At 44.7% G+C, this 24,505-nt stretch overlaps 1 protein-coding gene across 1 annotated transcript in view; it reads left to right on the top strand.

Annotated features, from left to right (window-relative positions):
- PRKAA2 (protein kinase AMP-activated catalytic subunit alpha 2) overlaps nt 1–24,505 on the top strand; it is a 343,505-nt gene that overhangs the window by 236,067 nt on the left and 82,933 nt on the right. The window contains exon 8 of the mRNA XM_085602513.1: nt 14,747–14,873. Coding sequence (XP_085458639.1) covers nt 14,747–14,873 — 127 coding nt within the window. The remainder of the gene's footprint in view (nt 1–14,746; nt 14,874–24,505) is intronic.

Here is a 24,505-nt window from a genome sequence, read left to right as displayed (position 1 = left end):
ATACCACTACCACCAATATCACTACCAACAATACCACCACCAACAATACCACCACCAACAATACCACCACAAATAACACCAACACCACTGCCATTACCGCCAATATCACCATCATCAATACCACCACCACCACTAATACCACCTCCACCAATACCACAACCACCACCAATACCATCACCACCAGCAATACCACCACCACCAATACCACCACCACCAATACCACCACCACCAGCAATACCACCACCACCAATACCACCACCATCACTACCACCACCATCACTACCACCACCAATACCACCGCCACCACAACTAATACCACCGCCACCACAACTAATACCACCACCAATACCACCACCACCAACACCACCAACACCACCACCACCACCAATTCCACCACCACCAATTCCACCACCAATACCAAGGCCACCAATTCCATCACCACCACCAATAACACAACCAACACTCAATATCACTACCACTTCCACCACTAATACCACAAATATCACCAATACCACCACCACCACAATTAATACCACCAATACCACCACCACCAACACCACCAATACTACCACCACCACTCAATACCCCTAGCACCACCAATACCACCACCACCACAACTAATACCACTACCAATACCACCTATACCACCAATACCACCACCACCAACACCCCCAACACCAATACCACACATACCACCACCAGCAATACCACCACCACCAATACCACCACCAACACCCCCAACACCAACACCACCAATACCACCACCAGCAATACCACCACCACCAATACCACCACCAATACCACCACCACAACAAATATCACCACCACCAATACCACTACCACCAATACCACTACCACCAATATCACTACCAACAATACCACCACAATTAAAACCAATATCATCAATACGACCACCACTACCAATACCACTGCCATTACCACCATCACCACCACCAATACCACCACCACCAATACCACCACCAATACCACAACCCCCACCAATACCACCACCACCAGCAATACCACCACCACCATCACTACCACCACCAATACCACAGCCACCACAGCTAATACCAACACCACCACAACTAATACCACCACCAATACCACCACCAACACCACCAACACCACCACCACCAACATCAATACCAAGACCACCAATGCCATCACTACCACCAATAACATAACCACCACTCAGTACCACTACCACCACCACCACTAATACCACAAATATCACCACCACAATTAATACCACCAATACTACCATAACCAATACCACCACCAACACCACCAATACTACCACCACTCAATACCCCTAGCACCACCAATACCACCACCACCACCACCAGAACAAATACCACCACCAATACCACTTATACCACCACCACCAATACTACCACCACCAACACCCCCAACACCAACACCAGCAATACCACCACCACCAATACCACCACCATCACTACCACCACCAATACCACCGCCACCACAACTAATACCACCACCACCAATACCACCACCACCAACACCACCAAAACAACTACCAACCCCAATACCACCACCACCAATACCATCCCCACCACCACTCAATATCACTACCACCACCAATACCACCACCACCATTAATACCACCACCAATACCATCACCACCAATACCACCACCACTACCACCACTAATACCATCACTAATACCACCACCAATACCACAACCACCACCAATACCACCACCACCAATACCACCACCACCAATACCACCACCACCACAAATATCACTACCACCAATACCACCACCATCACTACCACCACCAATACCACTGCCACCACAACTAATACCACTACCAATACCACCACCACCAACACCACCAATGCAACTACCAACACCAATACCACCACCACCAATTCCATCACCTCCACCACTTAATACCACTATCGCCACCAATACCACCATCACCATTAATACCACCACCAATACCACTATCACCAAAAATATCACCAATACCCTCACTGCTAATGCCACCACCACTACCAATACCACCACCACAACCAATATCACCACCAATACCACCACCAATACCACCACCAATACCACCACCACCACCAATACCACCACCAACACCCACAACACCACCACTAATACTACCACCACCACTCAATACCACTACCACCACCACCACCACTAATACCACTACCATCAATACCACCACCACCAGCAATACCACCACCACAACAAATATCACCACCAATACGACTACCACCATCATCAATACCATCTTCTCCAATACTACCATCAAAATCACTACGACCAATACCACTACCACCAATACCACTACCACCAATATCACTACCAATACCACCACCACCAATACCACCACAAATAACACCAGTATCACCAATATCACCACCACTACCAATACCACTGCCAATACCGCCAATATCACCACCACCAAAACCACCACGACTAATACCACCTCCACCAATACCACCACCAATACCACAACCACCACCAATACCACCACCATCACTACCACCACCAATACCACCGCCACCACAACTAATACCACCGCCACCACAACTAATACCACCACCAATACCACCACCACCAATACCACCACCAATACCACCACCACCAATACAACTACCAACACCAATACCACCACCACCAATACCATCACCACCACCACTCAATACCACTACCAACACCAATACCACCACCACCATTAATACCACCACCAATACCACCACCACAAATATCACCAATACCATCACCACTAATACCACCACCACTACTAATACCATCACCAATACCACCACCACCAATACCACCACCACCGCCACAAATATCACCACCACCAATACCACCACCACCAATACCACCACTACCAATACCACCAATACCACTGCCACCACAACTAATACCACCACCAATACCACCACCAATACCACCAACAATACCACCACCACCAATACCATCACCTCCACCACTCAATACCACTACCGCCACCAATACCACCACCACCATTAATACCACCACCAATACCACTGCCACCACAAATATCACCAATACCATCACCACAAATACCACCACCACCAATACCACCACCACAACCAATATCACCACCAAAACCACGACCAATACCATCACCACCAATACCACCAACACCCACACCACCACCAATACCACCACCACCACCACTTAATACCACTACCACCACCACCACTAATACCACCACCACCAATACCACCACCACCACAACAAATATCACCACCAATACCATAACCACCAATACCACCACCATCAATACCATCTCCACCAATACTACCATCAAAAGCACTACAACCAATACCACTACCACCAATACCACTACCACCAATATCACTACCAACAATACCACCACCAACAATACCACCACAAATAACACCAATATCACCAATACCACTGCCATTACCGCCAATATCACCACCACCAATACCGGCACCACCACTAATACCACCTCCACCAATACCACCACCAATACCACAACCACTACCAATACCAACACCACCAGCAATACCACCCCCACCAATACCACCACCATCACTACCACCATCAATACCACCGCCACCACAACTAATACCACCGCCACCACAACTAATACCACCACCAATACCACCACTACCAACACCACCAACACCACCACCACCAATTCCACCACCACCACCAATTCCACCACCAATACCAAGACCACCAATGCCATCACCACCACCAATAACACAACCAACACTCAATACCACTACCACCTCCACCACTAATACCACAAATATCATCAATACCACCACCACAATTAATACCACCAAAACCACCACAACCAATACCACCAACACCACCAATACTATCACCACCACTCAATACCCCTAGCACCACCAATACCACCACCACCACAACTAATACCACCACCAATACCACCTATACCACCAATACCACCACCACCAACACCCCCAACACCACCACCACCAATACCACCACCAATACCAACACCACAACAAATATCACCACCACCAATACCACTACCACAAATACCACCACCTTCAATACCATCTCCACCAATACTACCATCAAAAGCACTACGACCAATACCACTACCACCAATACCACTACCACCAATATCACTACCAACAATACCACCACAAATAAAACCAATATCACCAATACCACCACCACTACCAATACCACTGCCATTACCACCAACATCACCACCAGCAATACCACCACCACCAATACCACCACCAATACCATAGCCACCACAACTAATACCAACACCACCACAACTAATACCACCACCAATACCACCACCAATACCACCACCACCACCACCAACACCAATTCCACCACCACCACTAACATCAATACCAAGACCACCAATGCCATCACCACCACCAATAACACAACCACCACTCAATACCACTACCACCACCACCACTAATACCACCACTAATACCACCACAAATACCACAAATATCACCAATACCACCACCACAATTAATATCACCAATACTACCATAACCAATACCACCACCAACACCACCAATACTACCACCACCACTCAATACCCCTAGCACCACCAATACCACCACCACCACAACAAATACCACCACCAATACCACCTATACCACCACCACCACTACTACCACCACCAACACCCCCAACAACAACACCAGCAATACCACCACCACCAATACCACCACCATCACTACCACCACCAATACCACTGCTACCACAACTAATACCACCACCAATACCACCACCACCTCCAATACAACTACCAATACCACCACCACCAATACCATCACCACCACCACTCAATACCACTACCAACACCAATACCACCACCACCATTAATACCACCAATACCACCACCACCACAAATATCACCAATACCATCACCACTAATACCACCACCACTACCACCACTAATACCATCACCAATACCACCACCAATACCACAACCACCACCTATACCACCACCACCAATTCCACCACCACCAATACCACCACCACCACAAATATCACCACCACCAATACCACCACCATCACTGCCACCACCAATACCACTGCCACCACAACTAATACCACCACCAATACCACCACCACCATTTCCATCGTCTCCACCACTTAATACCACTACCGCCACCAATATCACCAATACCATCACCACTACCAATAGCACTGCCATTACCACCAATATCATCACCACCAATACCACCACCACCACTAATGCCACCTCCACCAATACCACCACCAATACCACAACCACCACCAATACCACCATCACCAGCAATACCACCACCACCAATACCACCACCATCACTACCACCACCTATACCACCACCATCACAACTAATACCACCACCAATACCACCACCACCAATTCCACCACCACCACTACCAACACCAACACCAACACCAAGACCACCAATGCCATCACCACGACCAATAACACAACCACCACTCAATACCACTACCACCACCACCACCAATACCACCACTAATACCACCACAAATATCACCAATACCACCACCACCACAATTAATACCACCAATACCACCACAACTAATACCACCACCACCAACACCACCAACACCACCAATACTAATACCAACACTCAATACCCCTAGCACCACCAATACCACCACCACCAAAACTAATACCACCACCAATACCACCTATACCACCAATACCACCAACACCCCCAACACCACCAATACCACCACCAGCAATACCACCACCAGCAATACCACCATCACTACCATCACCAATACCACTGCCACCACAACTTATATCACCACCAATACCACCACCAATACCACCACCACCAACACCACCACTACAACTACCAACACCAATACCACCACCACCAATACCACCACCACCAATACCATCACCACCAGCAATCAATACCACTACCACCACCACCAATACCACCACTAATACGACCACAAATATCACCAATACCACCACCACCACAATTAATACCACCAATACCACCACAACTAATACCACCACCACCAACACCACCAATACTACCACCACCACTCAATACCCCTAGCACCACCAATACCACCACCACCACTAATACCACCACCAATACCACCTATACCACCACCAATACCACCACCAACACCCCCAACACCACCAATACCACCACCAGCAATACCATCACCACCAATACCATCACCACCAATACCACCACCATCACTACCATCACCAATACCACTGCCACCACAACTAATATCACCTCCAATACCACCACCAATACCACCACCAACACCACCACTACAACTACCAACACCAATACCACCATCACCAATACCATCACCACCACCACTCAATACCACTACCACCAATACCACCACCACCATTAATACCACCACCAATAAAACCACCACCACAAATATAACCAATACCATCACCACTAATACAACTACCACTAAAACCATCAATACCACCGCCACCAATACCACCACCACAATCAATACCACCACCAACACCACCAATACCACCACCACCAATACCACCACCACAATTAATACCACCAATACCACGACCACCAATACCACCAACACCACCACCAACACCACCAATACCACCACCACCAATATCACCACCACAACTAATACCCCCACTAACACCCTCAACACCACCAATGCCACAATCACCACTCAATACCACTACCAGGATCAATCCCACCACCGCCACCAATACCACCACCACCACTAATACCACCACCAATACCACCACCACCAATACCACCACTCAATCCCACCACCACCACTCAATACCACTACAACCACCAATACCACCACCATCAATACCACCTCCACCACCACCAATACCAAAAACCAATACCACCACCACTCAATACCTCTACCACCATCACCACCACGAATACCACCAGTACTAATACCACCACCAATACCTCCATCACCATCAATACCACCACCTCCAGAACCACCACAACCAAGACCACCACCAGTACTGCCACCAATACCACCACCACCAGTACCACCAATACCAACACCACCAATACCACCAACATCACCAATAATACCACCACCACCAATACTACCACCACCACCAATACCACCACCACCATCACCACCAATACCACCACCACCACTCAATCCCACTAACACCATCACCAATATCACCACCACCAATACCACCACAACCAATACCACAACCACCAATACCACCAACCAATACCCTCATCACTCAATACTACCACCACCACCAATACCATCTCCACCAATACTACCATCAAAAGCACTACGACTAATACCACTACCACCAATATCACTACCAACAATACCACCACCACCAATACCACCAGTATCACCAATATCACCACCACTACCAATACCACTGCCATTACGCCAATATCACCACCACCAAAACCAATACCACCTATACCACCACCACCAATACCAACACCCCCAACACCAACACCACCAATACCCCCACCAGCAATACCACCACCAGCAATACCACCACCACCACCAATACCACCACCACCAACACCACCACCAATACCACCACCAATACCACCACCATCACTACCACCACCAATACCACCACCACAACAAATATCACCACCACCAATACCACAACTACCAATACCACCACCATCAAAACCATCTCCACCAATACTACCATCAAAAGCACTATGGCCAATACCACTACCACCAATACCACTACCACTACCACCAATATCACTACCAACAATACCACCACCACCAATACCACCACAAATAACACCAATATCACCAATACCACCACCACCAATACCACCACCATCACTACCACCACCTATACCACCACCATCACAACTAATACCACCACCACCAACACCACCACCAATTCCACCCCCACCACCACTACCAACACCAATACCAAGACCAAGACCACCAATGCTATCACAACGACCAATAACATAACCACCACTCACCACTACCACCACCAACAAAACCAGCACTAATACCACCACAAATATCACCAATACCACCACCACCACAATTAATACCACCAATACCACCACCACCAACACCACCAATACTACCACCACCACTCAATGCCCCTAGCACCACCAATACCACCACCACAACTAATACCACCACCAATACCACCTATACCACCACCACCAATACCATCACCACCAACACCCCCAACACCACCAATACCACCACCAGCAATACCACCACCACCAATACCACCAGCATCACTACCATCACCAATACCACCGCCACCACAACTAATATCACCACCAATACCACCACCAATACCACCACCACCAACACCACCACTACAACTACCAACACCAATACCACCACCACCAATACCATCACCACCACCACTCAATACCACTACCACCACCACCATTAATACCACCACCAATACCACCACCACCACCACAAATATCACCAATACCATCACCACTAATACCACTACCACCATCAATACCACCACCACCAATACCACCACCACAATCAATACCACCACCAATACCATGACCAATACCACAACCACCACCAATACCACCACCAACACCCACAACACCACCACCAATACCACTAACACTCAATACCACTACCACCACTAATACCACCACCACCAATACCACCACCAGTAATACCACCACCACAACAAATATCACCACCACCAATACCACAACCACCAATACCACCACCATCAATACCATCTCCACCAATACTACCATCAAAAGCACTACAACCAATACCACTACCACCAATACCACTACCAACAATACCACCACCACCAATACCACAAAAAATAACACCAATATCACCAATACCACCACCACTACCAATACCACTGCCATTACCACCAATATCACCACCACCAATACCACCACCACCACAACTAATACCACCACCAATCCCACCTATATCACCAACACCACCAATACCACCACCAGCAATACCACCACCAATACCACCACCACCAACACCCCCAACACCAACACCAGCAATGCCACCACCAGTAATACCACCTCCACCAATACCACCACCAATACCACAACCACCACCAGCATCAATACCACCCACCACAAATATCACCAATACCACTGCCACCACAACTAATACCACCACCAATGCCAGACCCACCACCAATACCACCACCAACACCACCAATTCCACCACCACCAACACCACCAATGCCTTCACCACCACCAATACCACCACCACTCAATACCACTACTACCACCACCACTAATACCACCACCAATGCCACAAATTTCACCAATACCATCACCACCAACACCACCAATACCACCTCCACAATTAATACCACCAATACCACGACCACCAATACCACCAACACCACCACCAACACCACCACCACCAATATCACCACCACAACTAATACCACCACTAACACCCTGAACACCACCAATACCACCACCACCACTAATACCACCACCAATACCACCACCACCACCACCAATACCACCACCACCACTCACTACAACCACCAATACCACCACCACCAATACCACCACCACCACCAATACCACCACCAATCCCACCACCACCACCACTCAATACCACTACAACCACCAATACCACCACCATCAATACCACCTCCACCACCACCAATACCAAAAACCAATACCACCACCACTCAATACCTCTACCACCATCACCACCACGAATACCACCAGTACTAATACCACCACCAATACCACCACCAATGCTACCACCAGCACCAATACCACCACCAATACCTCCATCACCATCAATACCACCACCTCCAGCACCACCACAACCAAGACCACCACCAGTACTGCCACCACCACCAGTACCACCAATACCACCACCAATACCAACACCACCAATACCACCACCATCACCAATACTACCACCACCAATACTACCACCACCATCAATACCACCACCACCAATACCACCACCACCATCACCACCAATACCACTCAATCCCACTACCACCACCACCAATACCACCACAACCAATACCACCAATACCACAACCACCAATACCACCAACCAATACCCCATCACTCAATACTACCACCACCACAATTACCACCACCACCACAAATACTACTACCACCAATACCACCACCACCAATACCACAACCACCAATAGCACCACTAATACCATCAATACCAGCACCTCCAAAACCACCACCAATACCAACACCATTAATACCACCACCCCTACCAGTACCACCACCAATACAGCACCAATACCACCACCACCAATCCAATACCACCACCAATACCAATACCACCACCGATACCACCACTGCCAATACCACCAATACCACCATCACTCATACCACCACCAATTCCACCAACATTAGTACCACCACCACCAATACCACCACCACCAATACCACCATCACCAATACCACCACTACCAACACCACCACCACTACCACCACCACCAATACCACCAACTCCAATACCACCACCGCCACTACTACCACTACCAACACCACCATCTCCAATACCACCACCAGTACCACCAGCACAAATACCACCACCACCAATATCACCATCAAACCACCACCACTAATACCACTACCATCAATACCAATACCACCACCAGTACCAATACCACCACCAATACCAATCACCCACCAATTCTACCACCTCCACCAATATCACCACCACAAATACCACCACCAATACCCCAACCACCACCAATGCCATCACAACCAATACCACCACCAACAATACCAATACTGCCACCAGCAAAACCAAGACTGCCACCACTAATACCACCATCACCAATACCACCACCAATACCAGTACCACCACCACCAACACCACCACCAATACCACCACCAATATTTCCTCCACCAATACCACTACCAACACCACCAACACCATCACTAATACCACCACTACCACTAATACCACCACCACCAATACCACCACCAATACTACCACCACCAATACCCCACCACAAATACCACTACCACCACCCATACCACCACCATAACTAATACCACCACCACCAATACCAGTACCACCACCACCAATACCACCACCCCAATACCAATACTACCACCACCAATACCAATACTGCCACCACCAATACCATCACCACCATCAATACCAGCACCACCAATACCACCACCCCCATCACCAATACCAGCACCACCAATACCACCCATACCAATAACACCACCACCACTAATACCACCAATACCACCACCACCAATACCAATACCACCACCTCAGCACCTCTCGCTCACTTGTAATAGCAGGGGCACTGTACGAGGCTGGAGCTGCAGCCAAGACTATCCCTCCCTCCATGCCTGCCATAAAGCACAGTCCGCCCTGCACCAGGAGCTGAGGCCAGGGCCTTACTACAGTTGAAGTGTTTTTTATCAGGCCAAAGATAGCAATGGCATAATGTAATGACACACTGCACACTCAAATCACAGAGAGGGCAGGAAATGGCCCCCCTGCTCTTTCTCCTGAGCTGGGACAGTGTAATCACTGAGCAAAAGGTCTTGGAGCACTTTGTTAGTGTTTATAGCTCAGATCATATGCAACTCTCACTTCACACTTTGTGTCGGTGTAATTTACAACTCTTAAACATCTTCTTCACTGCACTATTTATCACTACTTTAGAGACGTGACAAGCTGGTCTCTTCCTCTGATATTTTCAATCAAACAAGCCGTCGAGAAGGCCCATTATTGCAATGCAATAAGTCTCACATTTGCGAGAGTTTAAGCTATTAGTATTGTAAATGACCATGACTTTTATTTATGTTTTGAAACCTAAAACATAAATAAAAGGCATTGTCATTTACAATGCCAATAGCTCAAACTCGCGTGAATGCGATACCTATTGCATTGTAAATGATCTTTTGAAATGTTATGAAATGTTGTGCAACAATTCGAAGTTTTGCAAATCCCTTGTATCATTTCCTTGATCAATCCAATGCTTGCAAACATTAGGGGTGTGGAAATGTTAAATTTCTAAGGTGCATGTGTATAAAATGTGAAAGCAATACTATTTACTTTAGTTGCAGCAGACTATCTGCATTTTTACGGGTATACATTTTTTTTTAATAAAAGAAAAAACAACATGTGCAACCATTCCATTCATCCAGTTATACAGTTCCTGCAAGACATTTTCAGCTTTAACTAGTCTCCTGCAAGCAAATTATATGAAAATTACTCAAAGTCCAACAATCATGATTTAGTAGAGATTACATTTGAATACAAATTGCTGTTGCCCATCATGTGCATGTACTATGTGTAAGTAAAATTGGTTGGCTTTATCAAAGCCTGTTAAATTTTGTGGCAGGAATGGGGGATAATCTTACACACAACTTATTTTGCTACCTGTGCTTGTGTTGGTAAACAAGATATTGCAACAAATTTCCAATATAATAATGTGCTTAAACATGTGAACAGATGCCTCAGACTATTTTATGCAGTTGTTAGTTAAGGAAGTCCCTAGACCGCTGCCATTGCTAGAGCTATGTAGCCCTAATCACCAGGGAACAAATGCACACAAGCTAAGGAAATCAGCAGTGCACAGTTAATCCGATACACTGGTTGACAGCAACCATGAGTGCCTGTTGGCGCAGCCCTGACATCTAAAGTGCAGAAGTGGGCCATATTATCAAGGAACGGCGATAACATTATCTCCGCTTTAGCGGCAGGAAACTGCTGCTAAAGCGGCGATAATGGGCTTGATAATATGCCCTTGTGAATTCCCATAGAAGCCCAGGTTCTGGTGTGAAACTGGGCTTCTATGGGAATTCACAAGGGCATATTATCAAGCCCATTATCGCCACTTTAGCGGCAGTTTCCTGCCGCTAAAGCGGCGATAATGTTATCGCCGTTCCTTGATAATATGGCCCTCTGTCTTGATGCTTTTCATAATGGGCCTTCAGTGTCAGAAGAACGGCTAGCAGCAGTATAGCATGTATAGAAGAAAGAGACTGGAAAATAACCTTCTATGGTCTGAAGTACACTCTTGAAAACCTGGACTGGCAGTCTGGATCTATGTACAATCAATCTCCTCTCACTGAACCAATAAAATATACTTTCAGAGAAACTTTCCACCCCTAGATTCTCTAGCTTCCTGATGGAATTTTTAAGTAGAAGGGCACACTTCACTTTAAGAGGCCCTCATGCGTGGGCACCCCACCCCACTCCTCCCCTGCCAGCCCTGCTCATAGAAACTGCTCCATCACCCTGACCAGAAATATATATGTAGCTAAGATAAGCCTGTGGCATGTACCACACAAGAAGTGACCATGCCTTGGCATAGAGGGAACCAATATCATTGGAGTTAAAAAAGGATCACCAGCATTACCTTCGTCTGCTCCTTCCTGATCGTCAGAAGTAACCGTGGTATGGAAGAAAATAAAAGAAATACAGCCAGTAGGTTCCTCGATCAGGTAAACACCACTGCTTCTATACCCCAAGCCTGGACTAGCAACACAGAGTATGAAGTGTAGAGGCAACAAGGATTAGGCATTGATCTCCTGACTAATGCCACATGCTAAGCAATGCACTGTTAAAGCAGGAACTCTCCCCAAGATGTAACTCAGGTGTAGGTTCAATCAAAGATGTTGAATAGCCATCTCTTCAGTTGGCAACCTAAAATTACAGACATATATTTAACCAGTGGTAGAACTGAATGAGAGTCCTAAAAAATCCCACCAGTTGTTTCTATATGGAATAATGCTCCGTTGCCACCTTGTATGGACCACCAAACTACTCCTCAGACAATGTCCTTGGCATCTGTCAAGTATATTTCATAAACCTCTGTCTTGAGTGGCTTCAGTTTATGGAGAACTCTGGGATCTGCAGAAATGAAGATGTGAGTGTTGTCATAATTAAAGACATGTCTAGGGTACTGGAAAGATAATGGCCACCACATGGCATTGTATCCTGAGCCAGAGGCACCCGGAGCTTGCTGATCCTTCACAAGATGTAGCAGCTATTGCTAAAGACTGATGTCTCCATCACATGGAGGAGCACTAATCCCAAAAAGGTATATAAAATAACATTAGTAAAACACTGGTAGAAATTCAGCCAAATAAATAGCACACCATCTTGTTAGTATCAACCTAAATCCTGCATTAAATTCCATTCCTCCAGCCACAAAGTGGTATGAATGAATCACTAGTCCAGATTTGCAAGTGCAGTCAAGCAGTAGGAAGCAGGAGAGATATGAATGGTACAAATATCATTAGGACCATGCAGAGCACCACTTCATGACCAAAAGAGAAATTAGATCCTTGATGGGATACGTTATAACCTTACATATTTGATGAACAGATGAGGTTGTTCATTGTATAATCCAAAATGTCTAATCCAAGGCCTCTGGAGATTGTTTAGCAGGTCCTCTTTCAATACAAATGCTCTTGCCCTTATCCTAGGAATACAGGTGAGTATCAGTGGTGTATCATACATGTAACTCACCTTCAATGAAGCACTTGTGGTTAATATATATTCCCACATACCATTCCCAATTAACACTGAATGATCTCATCAATGATGTCATTTAACATGCAACGTCTGAGTCATATGAGCAGTCATAAACAATGCATGATGGGAGTGCAAGTTATGGTGAGATTAACCAACCGTAACTGGTGAATTTTAGTGGTTTTGATGTGTTAATTTGGAACCATAACTATACCTAACCTGTGTTGTAATATCAGAAATGTTCTAAAAGCTGATTTTCTGTTTCAGGCAGTAAATGCATATCACCTAAGAGTGCGTCGGAAAAATCCAGTAACAGGAAATTATGTGAAAATGAGCTTACAGTTGTATCAGGTTGATCATCGCAGCTATCTTTTGGACTTCAAAAGCATTGATGGTAAGTGTTTCAGTATGGGAGAAGTGCTAATCTCATTGCGGTTTGCAGGTAGCTTGTCTGTAAGAAATCTGGTTTGGAGGCCCCAAAGCAATCAGAAGTTACTGGCCACCCTTGTCTCAATGAGGGTCTTTTACATCTGATGTATTTGGGCCGCTCAAATGCAGAATTTAACATTTAAAATAAAGAAGGCACACCAGTCCAGAGCTGACTGGGGGGTGCTGTGGGCAAGTAATTCAGAACACAGCAATACCACTCAATAATTTAAAGTCCAACCAGTGCTTTTAATGCTTTTAAAAATGAAGAGTACTTTAATGTTCATATCACATAATAATACACATAAAGTGACAAATACATACAAAATGATCCTATGATTCACAATTTAGATCTCCCATAAAGGTGCCTTATACATTAACCAGGGTGTAAATCATCTAAAATAAAATGTATCTGTGGTGGTAACTAACCAGTTATCTGCAAGGTCCCATGAGGCAATTTATGTGCCTGTGGGCCCTCTCCTAGAGAACATGTAATTTTCCCTTAATGGACAATTGTAGGCCTGCTGCATTCGACAGTACCTTTCATAAGCATTGAAACAAGCCTACCAGTTTACATTATTAACATGAGGGCCCCATTTAAAGATACCAGCCATCATTTAGGCAGCCCTAAAACATTTATGATAGCATACCATGAAGTCTTCGACTAAAGAGAGAAACATTTATCCTGGCCAGGCCCAAAACAAATTAGGCCAAAAAAGAGAAAGCTACCTGCCAAAGTAATTCAACAAGGCCCTGAATAGGGTCCAGAAATAAAAAGACACACACCGTGGACAACCAAGACAAACTTCAGGAGAACAGCAATGTCTTTGAATCACACTCAATTTTTTTATTAATTTCTTTTGTGTGATCGAACTTTTTACTCGAATTGATAGATAAACATTTCAGAATTCACAGACAAAAAGTAGCTAAGTCTCACACATCTCATTCACAAACCGCAATCATACTGACATACATACCACATAGACATCATCAAAGTAACAAAAACATGTAAAGTATACGTTTTTTTCCACATAGGTAAAAACACACATTAGGATCGTAAAACTGCCACAGGATGATTAAATAGCAGTTTGGTGGTTGCCATCCACCGGGGATGGGTAGTGACGTTTCAGCTACCCAGAAATCTAAGAAGCGCGTTTTGGTGTCAAGCCCCGGCCGGGGCTACACCTTCATCAGGGCGAAGATAAAAAGGTAGTGTGGGACAAACACACCTGTGATCAAAAACAAAACAGAAGGGAGGGATAAACATTTTACAGGGCACAAAGAGGGTTCAAAATACAACAAACAATGCATTCCTCAAGAAGAGTTAACTAACTTTTGGTTTCATTATATTTTTATCAATACATTTTATACATTTTTGGGGAAATTAACGAAGTTTAGTCAGTTCAGGTGTACCACGGTGGTGAAAATAGATGATGAGTATGATCATTTAAAATTAGGAATAAAGTGCAAAGACAGGATATAAGCAGAGAAAGAGAAGAAGTGAGGAAAATTACACAATACGAAAGTTCTTCCTGTGTAAAGATGAGAAAACAATTGTGTATAGATCAATGAGCCAGAGGGGCTCCTCCAGACAATATACATCACCACAAGTTTAGACATATAGAGAGTTCGACAATATAAGGAGAAAAATAAATAAAATAAAATAAAAGATGAAAAGTGATGGGATATACAGTAAGCGATAAATAAAAAAGTAATCATGATGCTAGAAATCAGATAAAAGGAATTTAAAGAAAGGATCAAGTTATGAAAATCTAAGAGGCACCTTTATAGCCCATCGTTGCGAGATATAAATAGAGGGCTTATATAGGGAGGAGTCGCAGGGTACCTAATGGTCATGTAGTTTTCCGAGGTAAAGCTACAACAGTTCCGCAATGCAGTGTACTCCAAGGGCGATCGAGGAGCCTGTCAAATATCTATCCAGAAAAAATGTATAATGAAGAAAAAAGCTTGATAGTAGGACAACAAAACAACGATCTAATGAGAGATAAAACTAAAATAGAAATAGAAAAGGAGAAAAACCTACCAGCGCCAGACGATGAAGCAAGTGATCTTTTTCCAGAACAGAGGCTGCGCTTCAGCGTGATCTTATCGGAGGGTGAGGGAGGCAGTTAATTCCGTCGATAAGGCACAGGGGTAGGAGATAGGTGCCTAAGGACAGCCCTAAAAAAAAATTTATACATAGGGGCAAGGCAGGTACACTACAATGCGACGATAAACACACAGAAACTGAATACCAAAAAACAGGGGGGGGGTTTACAACAATATATGATGTTATAAAGGAAAAGGGAGCAACACTCTAACCAGCAGAGATAATATTTTATAAGAAACGAAAATAATGAGGGAATAACATTAGGTTGACCTCAGTATAATGGGAGGGCGATATCCATATTGTTTAAAAACAAATATTCGCCAGGTATTAGACAGGCATAGACAATGGAGCTCAGTCTAATAAAGTTAATAATGATAGCAACAAACTAACGTTCCAACTAGGGATGGGCAGAATTTGCGTAATCGCGTTACGCAAATCTCCGCAAAACGGTAAAAAATCTCCGCGAACATGCAGAAATTCCGCTTGTTCGCGATGCTTTTTTCCTGTTCACAGTTGCTGGTTGCGTGCTCGGGGAGAAATATCTCGCGAACACGCATTTTGAGAACGCGAACAAGAAAAAATGTCGCAAAGTCGCGGAAAGCAGTATTTTGGACAATTTTGCGTTCTCCGCGGAACGCGAAATTACCGAAATTCCGCGAGCGGAACGGAATTTACCGCCCAGGCCTAGTTCCAACATGCACATGGGGGGAATCAGCGGACAACTTCGCACGCCGCTTGAGGACAAAAGAGAGAGGGGGATAGGATTCCAGCTGGTTTCCGAGGAACGCTTACCGCGATGGGCAGATGGATCAGCATACGTCTCAGGAATAAATCGTCCGTGAGCTTCCTCTGATAGCAGGAAATGCAAGGTGAGCGAGGTGGCGTAATGCGCCGTTTTTCACCTGAGGGCTGGCCTATAGACGGCTTAGGATTGAACGACGGGATAGCACATAGAGGTGAAAAGAGGACTACAGGGGATAAAGGGAAAAGCGTGGTGGCCATTTTGTAAAGGTGGAGGCACAAAGAAGCAAAACGAACAAGTAACTACATATAAAGCTATATCAAAGGCCAAAATCTAGAAAAAATCAAATAGGGATAAAAATAGAAATGAATAATAAAAAAGAAAATGAAGAATACAAAATTGGGAATATAAAAGAAGAATAGTGACCGAAGTGTAAGGCAGTTTTTTAAGTTCTGCGAGGGAGAAAATAAACAACCCAGAAGGTGATAACTGCCGAGAGGATCGGACAGTAATTATTAATAGCACGAGAAATATGTATCCCCAATGGGTATTAGGGAAGAGACCAGGGAGGAATCTATAACCGGGGCACAAAGCATCAAAAGAGACTAGGGATCCAAGAAAGGCCTTCATGGAACTCCACGAGTCAAGGACCACAAAAGATGAGGAAAGCTAAGCAGGCAAAGGAATCGATTGGTACACGGCAAAAGAGTAACCCAATCATGGGGTAAAACAAAAAGACAGGGGGGAAGGGAATTAAAAAACCAAGTAAAAGGGATCCAGGTAAACCATAAGGCAGGGAGGACGGTAGGCGTCAATTCGCCCAAAAATTATATTATCGCATTCTCCCAGGGGCAGTGTTCATTAAGGCCTTTGGACACCGCGTTAAGGAGATCTATCCAAAACACCTCCCTTTTTCTGCGGATCAGGGTGGGGTCATTGCCAGGGTGGGCCACAATTTTCTCCAAGATCGACCACTTGAGGTCTAATTCGGAATGATTTTTCTCCAGCCAGTGGGGAACTATAGGGGCAGACAGTTTCTTGCTCCGAATATTGGACTTGTGTTCCCAAATCCTGGTTCTAACCTCACGTCCAGTTTCACCTACATAGATTAAACGGCATGGGCATATGATAACGTAGATGACGTTAGATGTACGACAATTCGTCATCCTAGTTAACTTGATCGAGCGCTCAGGGGTATCAATAGTGTCACCAATAAGGGCATTAGGGCAAGCCTGACAAATGCCGCATCGGTGATTGCCTAAAACAGGTCCAGAGCCAGTTAGGGCTTTCAGGTGTGCGGTAGGTGTTTCCTGCATTTTGTCTTTGACTAGATGGTTTTTAAGATTTGTATTTCTCTTGAACGCAAAAATCAGTTTGGGGAGTATGTCATCTTCACTACCCATGTTGAGGAGATACCAACATGAGTTGATCGTCGGTCTCAATTTGTGATCAATGTTAGAGTGCTTTGTTACACAGACCAATTTGTCCTTCGTTTGGTGTTCCTTAGGTAGGAACATAGTGTCCCGGTTATAGTATCTCGCCCTTTTGAATGATTCTTTGATCAGTTTGTGCGGGTAGCCTCGATGGATAAATTTCTCCTTGAGAACATCAGCTTGCTGTAGAAAATCCTTGATGTCTGAACAGTTTCTTCGAATTCGAAGAAACTGGCTGAACGGGATATTATCCCTTTGGCAGCGGGGGTGGTAGCTACCATACTGAAGTAGCGTGTTTCTAGCAGTAGGTTTGGTAAATAATGACACATAAAGTTCGTTTTGATTATGTTTGATCCAGACATCAAGGAATTCCAGTTGGAGGGTACTGGAGTGAGCCGTGAACTTGAGGTTTATGTCAGCAGCGTTAATCCACAAAATGAAATCCTCGAGGGTGATGAGGTCACCCCTCCAGATGAAAAAGATATCATCAATAAATAGGGCCCATGCTTGAACATTCTCATAAAAGGGGGCCATTTTGTTATATATATTTTTATGTTTGAAATGGCCCATATAGAGACAAGCAATGCTCGGGGCACATGAAGCCCCCTTGCTGACTGCTTGTATTTGCTGGAAAAAGGAATGATTGAATTCAAAATAGTTTTCATAGAGGACTATCTTTAAGCACTGGATGATAAAAGGAGCGTTAGTGATATCTGATTCAGTGGACAAGATCTCTTGTATGACCGACAGGGCTCCTTCCTGGGGGATATTCGTATAAAGGGACTCCATGTCCAAGGTTACCAAGAGTTCTCTGTCAGGGTCATAACAGATACCTTCGATTTTAGAAATGAAGTGGCCAGTATCCTTGACGAAGGATTTCAATTTACTGACCAGGGGTTGTAAAAAGCGGTCAATGTACTTGGAGAGGGGTTCCGTAGCAGATCCGATAGTGGATACAATAGGCCTCAGGGGCAGATCGAGGACATTTTTGTGGGTCTTAGGGACCCCATAGATGGGCATATGGGTGTAGCTAGGGGTCAAAAATTCCGCTTCCTTGGGGCATATGTATCCCTTATCGACGGCATCCATGACCAACAATAAGATCCATTGTTTAAGGGCGGGCTCCGGGTTCTTACCAATTTGTTTGTAGTGCCTATCGGCAGCCAACAGGGTGTTCATTTTCTCAACATAAGAAGGAGTGTCGAATTAGGAAATTAGGAACATGAACATTTGGGGGCAAAATCACTAAATGTTATGCTGTGTTTGCTTCACAAAAGTGACACAAAATCTTCTTTTCCGATTTACTTTCCAGCACTAAACTTTTTCAGCGCTGGAAATAACATGAAAGTAACGCAAAGCAGCACATAGCACTGCCTTGCATTACTTAGCGCCAAGGGGGCATGCCATGGGTGGTTCATGGACATTCCCATGCAACTACCCAAGGTTTTTGATGCTAAACCTAATTTACTAAAAAGAAGTAGACAAGGTTTAGCATCAAAAAGTAGTGCACACTTGAACCAGGCGCTATGAAGCGCTATTTTCAAATGTGTGCTGCACTGTACAGCACACATACAAAGTAGGAAAATGTTTAACATTAGTCTAAGCATGGTATTTTGTACTGGAAGACAATCCTTCCAGTACAAAACCTACGCTTGACACCCTTGTACTGTGGCACAATGGTGTCTTGATGGTGCACGGCAGCTGATTTCAGCGCCAGTGCTCGGGAAAGGGGGGGGAGAGTGTCACATTTCTGTAAATATGGTACTCTTCTGCTCTGTCCTCACGCAGCACAGCAAAGCATTTGCAGCTGCTGCATTGCTCTCCGTGAGATACTGGTTATTCTAGCCATTGGTCTCTATTTACATATTCAGCAATTTCTTTAGCTACTATGTAAAACATGCTTTATTTCACTTTTTCTCTTCCTGATTAATAACAGCTGCACTGGGGGGTGTTTTACGTCTATGGACTTGCCTCTTTGTGAGGCTACTAGCACAAAAATCTATGAAGTGCCTAAAACTCTCGTGGAGTTTTCTGTGACTGGTGAGGCATCATCCGATCCCTCCCCTCCTTACTGTCACTCAAGGGAATCAGACCACTGCTTGTCCCACTTCTCTACATTATTCTGGGAAAGTCTCAAGATGGCAGACCTCTAAAAAAACAGTAAACATAATTTTGTGATCTTGTATCTGCCCATATAGGACTGACAACTTCACTCTTTGTGAGAACCTAATACAATAACTTGTGGACCACACAAACGGCTTGTGGAGCTGCTTGGTTTTGCTTGCTCATTCTCAGCCCTTTCTGCTTGTGTAAATTCTTTTGAATGTAGGCAGAGTTTTCTGTCAACGGTGATGGTCCTCTAAAGGCACCAACTACTAGGCAGAAGAGACTGACATCTGCCCTTCTCCATTGTTAGAATGTGGAGCTTCACCTACCCTTATTACAAAAAGATGCTGATGCTTTGCTATGGAGAAGCCAACTGCACTCCTTTCCCGAGCACATGACAACTAATCTTCCAAAAACGAGCCTTTTTTGATACTTGAACCTTTTGTCTGCCAGGTGGTGCACAGTAATTAATGCACTAGAAGGATGAATGTCATTAAAGGCTTCTCTTGATAAATATATTCTTAGAAAACTGTTGAAGGAGTCCAGACATGTTAAAGTAACTTCAGATCTTAATGCCCGTCTTGATTGTGCTTTCTCCTCCTCTCCACATGTTTCCACTCATTTCTCCCCATTCTCCTGCCTTGTCCCCTACTGATTCCCCATTTTTTACTCAGTCTAAGTACTAAATTGTATTGTAATGTATCTGGATGTCAGTGAATTCAGTAACAGCACCTTTAACTCCGACAAGCACCTCTAAATGGTACTATAGTCCTTAACCCCTTCGATGCGGCGCCGATTCCCGCTCAGCGCTGACCGTTTCTTGCGCGGGCGTGGTCATGACGGAACGGTTCCGTCATGAGCACAGCTCAACCGACGCTCATGACGGAACCGTTCCGTCATGAGCGCCGAAGGGGTTAAGGGTCCCTTACCTATGATGTCTAAAACCTTTCTGCTAGGTGTGCTTGATAACATTTCCCATTCTGGTGATTGGAAATTTTAACCTGTGGTGTAAGGACAAATGGTGGGCAGTGAGTGACACATTTTTAAATGCTTTGCAGGAGCTGGGTTTGAGAATCAATGATCACTAGCACATACTGTAAGGAGACTGGGCATATTATATGGTGTGGTTGTGTGACCTCAGAGTGTAATACACAACTTATCCCTTTAAGACCAGTCAGGCTTCATTTGTCAAACCTTTAGCTCAACCCTGGGTAGCTGTGGCTCTGAGAAGTCAGGCTTACACAAAGTAACTTGAGTGAAGCATTTAAACAGCACCAAAACAACTGAAGAAGAAAGAAACACAACTCTTACGAAATCTGACACCAAAAATAGATTGTATTTTGATGAATTGATGGACACCAAAATTAAAGAGATCCAATGGAGGGTTCCTGAGATACACATTTTACAGGAAACAATAAACATAGCCTTTTTACCTAACCACAAACAAGCATTGGCAAATTCGATGAATTTGACACAGGGCCTGATTAGGAGTTTCGGTGCTATTTATCACACCTGGTAAATGATGACTTTGTTTTTGAAAATCATAAAAAAAGCTATTCCTAGCACCATTAAAGGGTCATTTATGAGAGCCCTGCATCACTTTTACACCACATAAAGTGGTACATGCGTGATGCAGGGCTCTCAAAGATTTATGAAGCCACGCCAAAGACAACCATTGTGACTTTGAGTGGCCTCTAAAATCATGAGGAAGTTGATGCCTTGTAAATCGCTATGTCATCGTACTCTGTGCCTAGGAGGCGTTTCATGGTCGTTGCAGTGGGTTTTCCCATGCAACACCGATGGAATTTGACAATAATCCAGATTTACAAGGTGATGTAAACCTGGGGTAGCTTCAAATCCATACGCCATTAGAGGTGAGGTGTAACAAGGAGAAATATGTTTATTTACCCTTGTTTGTTAAAATTCAGCACACATAGAAAGAGGCAAATGCCTCATAGGATTTTTTTTGTGCATGAAGGTGTCCCTTCCTGCACCAAAACAGTTCTGCCTGCAACAGAGGCACCGGGTGCCTTAGTTGGACCTAGGCTACCAAACGGTGCCAGTGAAGCATGAAGTACAGGAATGCCTTGCTGCGCTGTCCTATGCCAAAATGCCATAAATGAGGCCCCAAATCTATACGATGTATGTGTTCTAAATAAATCAAAGCAACCTTTATCCACTGGCAATTTTTCTGTGGAACTACATGGCCTAAAGTTGACAATTTAGAAAACATGTTTGAATCCTTTGATGGACAAACCTGGAGCTAACTATAATTGACTCATCTTGCTGGATTACTTAATTTCGAAATTTGGGAAGGTTCAGGTGGTCTGCCTCATTTTATGACCGATTCATCGGTGTACACTAATTACTGCAACAAAAAAAAAGGGAGGGGGGCACTCGTCCAAAAAATGAGCCATTATTTCAATGCATTCAATTACTGTCAATTACTGTTAAACTGTCTTTAAATGAGATGGACTACCCGAGAAGCGGGCAGACGGAACAATCGCATTCACAATTTCTGTAAAAAGTTTGCAAGCGGACTATAATGTTAACTGAGCTACAAAGACCTTTAAATATTGACCTTCACGTGTGTTTCATTCCTATTGATGCTATGATTTGTCTTTATCTAAAAGGTTACTCATGTTTATTTTCCAACTTTATTTCGGTTTAGTCTATGGTGTTTTTTTTTGTCAATGATGCCTCAATGGCCCCAGATGAAACAGTTAAGGAAAACAAATCCAAAGAAACTGAGGGGCATATTTTCAACTAAAGTGGCGGAGCGCAGTGTTAAGCCAAGAAGGCTAACACAGCGTTCAGTCACTTTAGAAATGCAGGGCTGTACCGTATTTACAACAATACAGTCTAGCCCAGCATTTCTTCCTGCGCTAGCACTAAATTTGGCTGCCTAGAACCAGCGCAGGCACCCTTGCACCATAGTGCAAGGGTGCATGCATTGTGGGAAATTATTGTTTATGTGCAGGGAGGTGTCCGTTCCTGCACATAAACAATGATAAATGGCGATTTGAAACTTCTATGTCTGCAGCACACATAGAAGTTGTAACTCGGCATTTTTAACCCTTTCGGTGCTCATGATGGAAAGGTTCCGTCATGAGCACCAGTGTTCCTGTGCTCATGACGGAACCATTCAGTCCTGAGTACAGGGGCACTAAATCCCTCTGCTACAGACAACAGAGGGATTTCCTTTTTTT

The sequence above is a fragment of the Triturus cristatus genome, chromosome 4_2 (genome assembly GCF_964204655.1).
Source record: "Triturus cristatus chromosome 4_2, aTriCri1.1, whole genome shotgun sequence".
Taxonomy (NCBI): Eukaryota; Metazoa; Chordata; class Amphibia; order Caudata; family Salamandridae; genus Triturus; species Triturus cristatus.
This window is presented reverse-complemented; position numbering and strand designations above follow the sequence as displayed.